General features: G+C 34.4%; 1 protein-coding gene across 26 annotated transcripts in view; it reads right to left on the bottom strand.

Annotated features, from left to right (window-relative positions):
- cacna1db (calcium channel, voltage-dependent, L type, alpha 1D subunit, b) overlaps positions 1–12,500 on the bottom strand; it is a 65,398-nt gene that overhangs the window by 10,937 nt on the left and 41,961 nt on the right. For 7 of the 26 annotated variants that reach the window (XM_073911288.1, XM_073911292.1, XM_073911298.1 and 4 more), the window contains 7 exons: positions 11,631–11,789; positions 9,119–9,229; positions 8,922–8,999; positions 6,184–6,267; positions 2,272–2,400; positions 1,677–1,742; positions 1,505–1,596 (listed from right to left, as the gene is read on the bottom strand). In XM_073911288.1, coding sequence (XP_073767389.1) covers positions 1,505–1,596; positions 1,677–1,742; positions 2,272–2,400; positions 6,184–6,267; positions 8,922–8,999; positions 9,119–9,229; positions 11,631–11,789 — 719 coding nt within the window. Of the gene's footprint in view, positions 1–1,504; positions 1,597–1,676; positions 1,743–2,271; positions 2,401–4,046; positions 4,081–6,183; positions 6,268–8,921; positions 9,000–9,118; positions 9,230–11,630; positions 11,790–12,500 lie in introns of all 26 variants that reach the window. The other 19 variants (XM_073911293.1, XM_073911305.1, XM_073911290.1 and 16 more) reach the window with 7 other exon arrangements.

Raw genomic sequence — 12,500 nt, 5'->3', positions numbered from 1 at the left:
CGGCCGCCTAGGTTGCCTCTATGGAGATGCCAGCCCTGGTGGGAGGAAACTGGAGAACCTGGAGGAAACCCACGTGAGCACGGGGAGAACGTGTAAACTCCACACAGAAACGCCAGCTGGCTTGGTAAGGACTAATCAGTGACGTTCTTGCAGTGAGGCGACAGTGCTAACCACTGCGCCACCGTGCCACCCATCTAGGAAAGGAGGAGGAGTAGGGGTGGAAGGGGGGATTCTTCAAATTGAAGATGGCTGTGATATGGAGCTGAGGGTGTTTATAGTGAATTAGGAATCGTCTGATTGGTCAATCATAAATTGAATAATGTGGGACCGGCTGTGATCAATCATAAACACGTGACCCTCTCGACATTACTTTATAAATAAACTTCACGTATTTACTGACATCAACAAACAATTAGAGCTCCCTTTATTACAGTTTTTATTCAACGTTGATAAATTTAGATAATGTTGCTTTAGTTAAATAATGTTTCACTTTGGGTTTTAATAATGCATTAGTTAATGCTGAACTATGACTGATAAATTCTGCACAAGATTAGTCATACTTAATGACATTAACTAGCATTAACTAAAGGACCATTATTCTAAAGTGTCACCAATTCATCTTTTTATTTGTCCTCTTGTTATGAATAACCAAGAGATGCAAAATCTAGTCACGCTGTAAAAATAAGCCCAGGTCTCATCGGAAATACATACAAGCAGAAATATTATTATTATGATTGCAAAGTTTTATTTTGTAGCCAAATGCACCAGGATAATGTTTTTAACCCTTGTGTATTGTTCCAGTTGACTCCCCTTTGGTGATGTTGGTGCTGTTTTTGCCCCATTGACTTCCATTATAATCACTTTTTTTACTGTAAAACCATAACAGCATATAATCATGCATTCTTGAGTGTTGCTGGTTTTACCTGTTGAGGTAAAACATTTCATTTTTACTGTTGATCATCATTTGGCAGCATTAATCCTTTAGATAGGCCTGTGCTAAAGAGTTTTTGACTTTTATATTCAGTTCAGTGGAGTAAAACCAAGCTTTTGTTGCACTGCAACTGATGATCGACAGTAAAAATGACACGTTGTCCCTCTTCCCAACAGGAAAAACCAGCAGCAATCAAGAATGCATGATTATATGCTGTCATGGCTTTACAATCAATAAATGAGATTGTAATGGAAGTCAATGGGGCAAAAACAGCCCCGAACATAACCAAAGAGGAGTCAATCTAAACAGAGTCTTGTTGAGATTCAAAGCATTTCCTCAAAATATGAGTAAAAATCAGATTTGTCAGCAAAAATCATCACATTTGCTGAAACACAGAGAAAATTTAGGCCAAATTAGGACTCAAAATCAGCCCAGAGTGGATGAAAACGACCCAACAGCACACAAGGGTTAATCAAATAAACATAAGACTGAAATAATGTATAATTTTTGGCACGCCAGTGAGACTCACTCAATCAAAACTGACTGATTATTACGATATTGTCCTGAACACACCTGAACAGCAGGAGCACGGCTTGAGGAAAGGTCTGGAAATTATTATTGCGATTAATACTGGTTCCATCCACCATAGCAATCTTCCCGAACACCTACAAAAACAAATAACAAGCGATTATCATAATTCACGGCGGCGATCCGACAAAACTGCAGCGGCTTTTACAATGTTTACCTGCATTCCGATGACAGCATAGATGAAGAAGAGCATGGCGATGAGCAGAGCCACATACGGCAGAGCCTGTCACAGAGAAACAACACTGACGTCAGCTCAAACATCACACACACACGCGCCACAGCGGAATGAACCGCCAACTATTCCAGCATATGTTTTACACAGAGGATGCTCATCTAGCTCAACCCAGAACTGGGAAACACCCAAACACACTTATTCTCACACACACACACACACACACACACTACGACCAATTTAGTTGATCAGTTCCCCTATAGTGCATGTGTTTGGACTGTGGGGGAAACCCACACCAACACGGGGAGAACATGCAAACTCCACACAGAAATGCCAACAGGCCCAGCCAGAACTCAAATTAGTGACCTTCTAGCTGTGAGGCCACAGTGATTACCATTGAGCCACCGTGCCACCCCTATTTATTTTCTATCCATGGTTATCGGCCCATGTCTAGTGCATTATATGGCATATATGATCTTCAGGTGTGGATCAATCATGCATTCACCTCCCAAAAAAAGCAGTACCAGGTTTGTTTTGTATATTTAGCAGGACTTTTGACAGTATTTGTCATGTAATATACCTGAAAAGACTTGATGAATGTCCAGAGTAGCGTGCGGATGCCTTCTCCTCGGCTCAGCAGCTTCACTAGACGCATGACCCGAAACAGCCGGAAGAACGTGATGGAGATTCTCGCACTGTCCTCCGTGTTCTGGGAAAACAGTTCATGTTAATGCGCTATATTGTGCTTCAGTGTGTCACACATGGCGCAGTGTGAGTATTGTGGGAACAGCACTGTGTGTTCCACTCGTCTGCACTGTTCTTGTCTCGTTTCTAGTCTGAATGTCTAAAAATTCTTAAATAGTCTGCAAGTGTGGTACGGGCATGGCAAAAGATGCTCTTCTTGCTTCGAGTTTTGGTCTTGTTTGTAGACCAGATATCTAAAAACTCTAAAATCAAGAAGCTTTTTCTAGACAAATACAAAATATTGTCTTGTTTTCAGAAATAACGAGTCAAAATAAAGTTAAAGCAAGAAAAATAACTGGCCAATAGAGTGAGATAATCTTATTTCAAAAGGAAAAACAAGATTATTTTGCTTGTTTTAAAGAAAATCTCACTTCATTTTAACTCATTATTTCTAAGAAACGAGACAATGTTTAGTGCTTCTCTAGAAAATGCTTCTTAATATAAGAATTTTCAGATATTTGGACTAAAAACAAGGCAAAAACTAAATAGGAAAAGCATTTTTTGCAATGTAAAATAGTCTTATTTCATATTAATTACCACTCTGGCAGATCATTTAGCTGGTTTTTAAAAAAAACTGGTAGGAATGAACAATAAGGTTGTAATAATTAGGTGTTGTGTGAACAGGACTGTGTGTTTGACTGTAAAAATGCATTTCTTCTGTTTTCATCTCCATTTTTAATTCAAATGTCTACAAATTCTGATTAAAAAAGCATTTTGTTAACATCGTTACAGAAATAAAAAGTCAAAGTTAAGTGTTTTTTTTCCTCAAAACAACTGAAATAATCAGCTAAAGTAAAATATTCTTACTTTAAACAAAAAAGAAGATTATTTTAAGGACAAAAATCACTTAATTTTGACTTATTTGGCTAGAAAATTTGACTCATTTGTCTAGAAAATGCTTCTTAATATAAGATTTTTAAATATTTAGACTAAAAACAAGGCAAAAACTAAATAGGAAAAGCATTTTTTGCAGTGTAAAATAGTCTTATTTCATATTAATTACCACACTAGCAGATTATTTAGCTGTTTTTAAATAAAAACTGGTAGGAATTTACAATAAGGTTGTAATAATTAGGCATTGTGTGAACAGGACTGTGTGTTTGACTGTAAAAATGCATTTCTTCAAGTTTTCATCTCCATTTTTAATCCAAATATCTACAAATAACGATTAAAAACAGCCTTTTCTTGAAAACTCAAACATACTGATTTATTTTAGAAATATTAAGTCAACATTAAGTGAGTTTTTCCCTAAAACAACCTAAACTGACAACTGCCAAAGTAAAATATTATTATGATTTCAAACCAAAAACAAGATTATTTAAGGAAAAAACTCTTCATTTTGACTCATTATTTCTGAAAACAAGACTACATCTTATGCTTGTTTGGAAAATGCTAAGAATTTTGAGATATTTGGACTAGAAACAAGACTGAAACTCTCAGTAATTAAAGCCTGATTTGATTAATTTTGCAGCGTGACGTTCTGCTTGATTGAGGGTGATTTTCATGCTGAGTTTGTCATGCACTGCAGGCGTCGCATTCTCAAATAATAAATGAATGCTGTTTATGGTTTGATCATAAACATAAGCAGATCATTCTCTTACAGGCTCTTACCCCTGACTACTTCACATACAGCAGATCCTGAGGGCTTCAACAGATCAGAGGATGCGCATTACTCACATTCATCTCATTACTGATGAAAGCTGCTGAATCAGCACTCAGTTACACCTCCAATAAAACAATCCACATACATAAAGACCAGATATTTGTTGTACTAAAAAGTATTTATCTTGCATTCATCTTTTTAGTCTAATTCAACTCATTCATTTTAAGTCTAAGTCTCTGTTAAGTTTAAGTCTCACAATTCTGACTTTTTTTCGCTGAATTATGGGTTACTTTGGGACTTAATTCTGAATTTATATCCTGAATTTTTGGCTTCATTTTTGGGAGGAATTCCAAATTCATAAATGACTTTTTTGTTGAAATTCTGCATTTACATGCATTAACTCTGACCTTTTTCAACAATGATTGGATTTTTTATATGAACAATTCTGGCTTTTTACTTTGAAAATTGTTGAATTTTTTTTGCAATTTTGACTTTTTCTTTAAAACAATTTTGGCTTTTTTTTTAAACAATTCTGACGTTTTTCTCTTTAAATGATTTTGACCTTTTTTAATTAATTTTAACTTATTTATTTATTTTTTTTTTACAATTTGTACTTTTTTCTAAGAACAATTCTGTCTTTTTTGATTTAGATTTTAACTAATTCTTTAAAACATTTTTCTTCAAACGATTTTAACCTTTTTAATAAACTTTGCTTTTTTTAATCAATTCTAGCTTTTTAAAAAACAATTTTGGCTCTTTTTTTAACAATTTTGGATATTTTAGATGAACAATTCTGGCTTTTTACCTTAAAAAATTACATCTTTATACAATTTTGCCTTTTTTTTTTTTTTTTTTGCTTTTTAAAACATTTTTGGCTTTTATTAAAGAATTCTGATGTTTTTTTTTTTTTTTTTTCAACGATTTTGACCTTTTTAAATAAATTTTGGCCTTTTTAATCAACTTTGGCTTTTTTAAACAATTCTGGGTTTTTTTTCTTTAAACGATTTTGGTTCTTTTTAACAATTTTGGATTTTATAATCAATTTTGGTTTTTTTTTTTTTTTTTTACAATTTTAGGTCTTTTTAAAACAATTTTGGATTTTTTTATTAACAATTCAGGCTTTTTACGTTGAAAATTGTCAATTTTTTTATAAAATTTTGACTTTTATCTTTAAATGATTTTGACTTATTTTTTTAAACAATTTTGGCTTTTTAAAATAAATTCTGGATTTTTTCTTTAAACGATTTTGACCTATTATTTAATCAATTTCAACTTTTTTTCCTACAGTTTTACTTTTTTTCTAAGAACAATTCTTTCTTTTTTCATTGAATATTTCTGACTGTTTTTCTTTAAACAATTTAGAATTATTTCAACAAATCTGGCTTTTTCCTTTAACATTTTTGGACTTTTTTTAACAATTCTGGTTGAATTGTAACATTTCTGGCTTTCTTCTTTGAACATTCTAACATTACTATCCTGCACTGCTTTTTGGAGGCAAAACTTTTAGGCATGACTTTTAGGTTAAAATTCTGTGTTTATATCCATAATTTCTGACCTTTTTCAAAACTCAGAGTTTACAGCACATCTCTGCAAGTCTACATTTCACATTTATAAACCCCGAAAAATGGAAAAGTCATAAAAATGTGACACTTGTTTTTCTTTTCTATGGTGGTGATATTATCCTCTATGTGAACACAGTTTCACAAGTTAAACAATTAAAAAAGACATCCTTTTATCTTTAACTGAATTGTTCAACTATGTATATATAGTACACAGCATATCTTTAATATTACCATGACTATGGCAATTCTCAAAAAAGGGCACCAGTTGTACCTGTATTCTGCATGTTTGTATTGTTTTGAAAATATAATATAGTCAAACCTCACACATAATAAACCTTAAAACTGATAGTTTCCCTCAATTTTTTAACTAACCAAATGAAACTGGAAGTCTGCTGATATTTATGTAAATATACATATTTTCAGCATATTGCAAAGATACATTACTACTGATTATACCAGCAGTCAAATGTGAAAAATGGCACCTTTTGTGAGAATCGTGCATATATAATTGACCTTCTGACATCTACACAATAAAAAAGACAGACAACACAGTCGACTGAGCCTGAAGCACACGTTTACTTACATTGATTTCTGTGATTGCAATGTCAACGATGCTACCGACAACAATTAAGGCATCAAATGTGTTCCATGCATCAGCAAAATAATGCTGCGGACACCAGCCAACAGACCACAGAGAACCAGAAGAAGAAACATCGAGACAGACAGAAAGAGGGAAGAAAAGACAGAAGAGAATCACAGTTATGACGCTGCAGCCCAACACACAGAGAGAATCAAGCACCGGGTCTGTCTCATTCTGCTTAACAGCTAGCAAAAACCAGTATTTCACTGTCTAGATTAATGCTAATTAGAAAGTCAGTGCTAGTCAATGACAAAGCAGTGTAGAAACCCAATTCAGTAAGACTTTATAATAGCTGAACGCTATAAATCATTAATAAATAGCTAGCTCATCATTTATTAAGCATTAATCCTACATTAATAGATATAAGTGCTGTGTGCTAGCATGTTGTTAACATATTTAGCATGTAGCTAGCATGTTAACACATCACCAGCATGTTTCAAGACTGTTTATGTTTTGGATTGTCGCTAACATGTTTAACATTAGATTAACCTGGTTTTAATGTTTAAGCTAGCATGTTTTCTAACATATTGTAGCATGTAGCTAGCATGTTTAACACTGCTAAATTTAAACATTGTTGACAGTTTAACATATAGCTAGCATGTTTTAAAGTTTCTAGCATATTTAAGCATGTAGCTAGCATGTTTAGCACTACTAAATGTACACATTGTTGACGGATTAACATATAGCTAGCACGTTTTAATGTTTCTAGCATATTTTAGCATGTGGCTAGCATGTTTTGTGCTACTAAATTTACACATTGTCGATGGATTAACATATAGCTAGCATGTTTTAAAGTTTCTAGCATATTTTAGCATGTAGCTAGCATGTTTAGTGCTACTAAATTTACACATTGCTGACGTATTAACATATAGCTAGCATGTTTTAAAGTTTCTAGCATATTTTAACATGTAGCTAGCATGTTTACCACTACTAAATTTACACATTGTTGATGAATTCAAATATAGCTAGCATGTTTTAAAGTTTCTAGCATATTTTAGCATGTAGCTACCATATTTAACGTTACTACAATTACACATTATTGATAAATTAACATATAGCTAGCATGTTTTAAAGTTTAAAGCATATTTTTAACATGTAGCTAGCATGTTTAGCACCACTAAATTTGCACATTGTTGACGGATTAACATATAGCTAGCATGTTTTAAAGTTTCAGGTATATTTTAGCATATAGCTAGCATGTTTAGCACTACTAAATTTACACATTGTTGATGAACTAACATATAGCTAGCATGTTTTAAAGTTTAAAGCATATTTTAGCACGTAGCTAGCATGTTTAGCACTACTAAATTTACACATTGTTGACAGATTAACATATAGCTAGCATGTTTTAAAGTTTCTAGCATATTTTAGCATGTAGCTACCATGGTTAACGCTACTACAATTACACATTGTTGATAAATTAACATATAGCTAGCATGTTTTAAAGTTTCTAGCATATTTTAGCATGTAGCTAACATGTTTAACATTAATAGATTTACACATTGTTGATGATTTAACATAAAGCTAGCATGTTTCAAAGTTTCTAACATAGCATGTAGCTAGCATGTTTAACACTACTAGATTTACATGTTGTTGACATTTTAACATATAGCTAGATTACTTTAAAGGTTCAAGCACATTTTAGCATGTAACTAGCATGTTTAACATGACTAGATTTACACATTGTTGATGAATTAACACATAGCAAGCATGTTTCGAAGTTTCTAGCATATTTGAGCATGTAGCTAACATATTTAAAACATTATCAGTCTGTTAAAACGCTGTTGATGTTTTTACAGATTGCTTTAAAGCTTCTAATACATTTTAAAACTTTAAAACATGCTAGCTAAATGTTAATCCGTCAACAATGTGTAAATTTAGTAGTGCTAAACATGCTAGCTACGTGCTAAAATATGCTTTAAACTTTAAAACATGCTAGCTATATGTTAATTAATCAACAATGTGTACATTTAGTAGTGCTAAACATGCTAGCTATATGCTAAAATATGCTTGAAACTTTAAAACATGCTAGCTATATGTTAATTCATCTACAATGTGTAATTGTAGTAGCATGTTTAGCATATATCCGCATGTAGCTAGAATGTTTAACATTACTGGATTTACATGTTGACATTTTAACATACAGCTTGCATGTTTTGAAGGTTCTAGCAGGTTTTAGCATGCAGCTAGCATGCTAAACACAATATTGGCCTGTTTCAACACTCTGTTTTGGTTTTAACATATTCGTAGCATGTTTTTAAGCTTCTAATATAGTTTAGCATGTGGCTAGCATCCCTTAATATCTTATTAGACTTTTACAAAAAATCCAGGACTTTGACGCCTAAACACTGTAACAAAAACTTGATTATTTAAAAACATACTCAATATGATGAGTAATGAGCAAATGTGTTCAAGTGTCATGAAAATACTGTTATATATCTGTAAACAGGTGTGATGATTTGAGACGCACGCTCTTGACAGCTACCGTGAGATCATTTCATAATGAGCCATTTTAGGATTTTCGAGTCTGTAACCATGACGACAAGAAAGCATATTCCCCCCTGCAGTCAGAGTGTCAGACACATTCACACACACTGAAGGACGAGCGAGTGAGCGAGCAGTGATTTACACACAGATGATGAGCAGGTGAGAGAGAGGACAGGTGAGCGGCGAGGGTCTACCTGACTCAGAATGATGTCTACTACGCTGCCAATGACCACCAGAGCATCAAACCCATTCCAGGGATCCACACAATAACCCTGAGCGGGAATGCAGGCAGAGCCAAGCGCAGGAGAACAGAAGGGTTAACATCATCAACACAAGATGGGGTTTTCAAGCGCTCCCACAATCATACTCGGCATATACTCAATAAACGTACCTTCGGCTTGAAGGCAACCAGCTTGAGAATCATTTCCACAGCAAAGACGCCCGTGAAAACCATGTTCAAAACATCCATCGCATAGTTAAATAGTCGAGACTGGCCGTGATGCTGTTTAAAACACAGAACATTAAAAGGATCTTACTTTTATGTGAGTTATAATACACATCTTTAAAGTAGGTGCAGTTAATAGGTACTGTTGAAAGCAAAATGATGCCATCCTGGGAGATCTTTTTAAATATTTCCCAAGTGCTGTTCAACAGTGTGTTTTTTACATCTCTAAACATGATATCTTTAATAACTCATCTCTAATCACTGATTTATTTTCTCTTTTCATGATGACAGCACATAATATTAGACTAGATATTCTTCAAGACACTAGTGTTCAGCTTAAAGTGACGTTTAAAGGCTTTACTAGGGTAATTAGGGTAAAGTTAGGGTAATTAGGCAAGTCATTGTATAACAGTGGTGTGTTAAACTAAGATTGCTGAAGGGGGCTAATAATATTGACCCTAAAATGGCTTTAAAACAATAAAAAATATTATAGGAAATACTGTGAAAAATTCCTGAATCTGTTTAACATCATTTGGGAAATATCTTATATATATATATTGTCATGTTCACCAGCGAACAACCACCAGATGTCACTGGTAAACACTCACACACAAACATTCACACTCATTGAACTACATATCTGCCATGTTATGGACTACAACACCCAGTCATGCCACACACACACACACACAACCGGTTCTAGATCCACACTGATTGCATTCTCACAGCTGAAGCCACTCACACAATGATTATTTGGACTAATTAAAGCCCTCTTTTCCACACACATGTTGCAGAGTCTTGTTAGCTGTATCAGTGACATTACAACGCGTTTTCCTTTGTCTGCCTTTGCCGTGTTTTTGATCCCTAGCCTAGCTTATCCTTTTGTCCTTGTCTGCCGCCTGCCATTTGACCTTTTGCCTGTTATTCGACTGTGATTCTGGACTGTCTCAATATACCTGATTACACCTTTATTGACCATTGCTTGCCTGACTACTATTAAACCTGCATTTGGATTCTACCTTCTGTTGTTGGTGTCACTCCCCGTTGTTATATATATATATATATATATATATATATATATATATATATATATATATATATATATATATATATATACACACACACACACACACACACACACACACATACATATATATATACATATATATATATATATATATATATATATATATATATATATATATATATTTATATATATATATATATATATATATATATATATATATATACATACAGTTTAAGTCAGAATTAATAGCCCCCCTTTGAATTTTTATTGCTTTTTTTAATATTTCACATATTATATTTAATAGAGCAAGGAAATGTTCACAGTATGTCTGATCATATTTTTTCTTCTGGAGAAAGTCTTTTGTTTTATTTCGGCTAGAATAAAAGCAGTTATTAATTTTTTAACACCATTTTAAGGACAAAAGTATTAACTTTTTTTTCGATAGTTTACAGAACAAACCATCGTTATACAATAACCAGTTACCCTAACCTGCCTAGTTACCCTAATTAACCTAGTGAAGCCTTTACATGTCACATTAAGCTGTATAGAAGTGTCTTGGAAAATATCTAGTAAAATATTATTTACTGTCATCATGGCAAAGATAAAATAAATCCGTTATTAGAAATTATTTATTAAAACTATTATGATTAGAAATGTGTTGAAGAAATCTGCTCTCTGTTGAACAGAAATTGGGGAAAAAAATAAACGGGTTCTAATAATTAAGGGGGGCTAATAATTCTGACTTCAACTGTATATATATATATATATATATATATATATATATATATATATATATATATATATATATATATATATATATATATATATATATATATATACGAGCAATATCACACTCATAGCAGTGCGATATGGCTGTATATCGGCACTTGTGGGAGGCGTGCGTTGGCACGAAGTCGCAGGCCAAGTGCCTTAGTGCCCCCAGCAGTGCCGATATACAGCCATACCGCACTGCTACTCGAGTGATATTGCGTTTATACAACTGTTTGACGGCAAATTTGTGTATATAAAAACAAAATCAAACATGGAGAGTCTCAAAATCCCTTTTGTATGAGGAACTACTTTCTTCCACATTGGATTCAAATCATAAGCTGACAGTTAAACAGCTGAGCAAGCATCTATTACACTGTAGATCTGTAGTGTCTGCTGGCTGTATGTGGGCGGAGTAATACACAAAGGGTAAAGAGGCTGTACGGGTGCTGATATTACTTAAATATATCACAGCTATCAGCCAATCAGATTTGAGAACCAGACAGAACTGTTGTATATATAAATGTGTGTGTGTATATATATATATATATATATATATATATATATATATATATATATATATAAATATAAATATAAATATAGGAGTGTTAATAATTTTGCCCTCAGCTGTACAAAACAGTGTTGATGGTCAGATTCTCTCACCTGAACGGCCAGACACAGTGTATTGAGGACGATCAGCACAAACATGATGTACTCGAAGCCTGTAGAGTTCACCACATACCAGAACTTGTACTGATAGCGGTTCTTGGGGATGTATCTCCTCAGCGGACGCGCTTTCAGAGCGTATTCAACACACTGACGCTGCGAACAAACACACATCATCAAAAACAAGAGTTCACACTCAGCTGATGATTGATTATGAAGCTTGTTTGGCATGCTGTCCCGGGAGAGAGCCCTGAGCTCATAAGATCCTCGAGCACGGGGCTCCCTCACGTTTGCAGGGTGAGATGGGAGTTTGAGCTCAGGCAGATCTGGAGAACTCCCCTGCTGTAGTAGATAATGAACAGATCGTGATCGCTCTTAAGAGATAACTACTTAGGAGCATGACTATGGTGCTGATTTGGATCAGTCAATTAACTTAAGCTGCATGTTTCTGGACGGTGGGAGGATCCCGGGAGCCTGGAGGAAACCCACGTGAGCACGGGGAGAACGTGTAAACTCCACACAGAAATGTCAGCTGGCTTGGTAAGGACTAATCAGTGACGTTCTTGCTGTGAGGCAACAGTGCTAACCACTGCGCCACCGTGCCACCCATCTAGGAAAGGAGGAGGAGTAGGGGTGGAAGGGGGGAGTCTTCAAATTGAAGATGGCTGTGATATGGAGCTGAGGGTGTTTATAGTGGCTTAGGAATCGTCTGATTGGTCAATCATAAATTGGATAATGCGGGACCGGCTGTGATCAATCATAAACACGTGACCCTCTCGACATTACTTTATAAATAACCTTCACTAAAAATGTCCAGTTTATTTTAGCATGAAGACAGTGGTGGGAAGAAAAATCACACAAGTAAAT

This window comes from Danio rerio, chromosome 8 (assembly GCF_049306965.1).
Source record: "Danio rerio strain Tuebingen ecotype United States chromosome 8, GRCz12tu, whole genome shotgun sequence".
Classification (NCBI taxonomy): Eukaryota; Metazoa; Chordata; class Actinopteri; order Cypriniformes; family Danionidae; genus Danio; species Danio rerio.
Note: the sequence above shows the minus strand (reverse complement) of the source record. Positions and strands in the feature narration are given on the sequence as shown.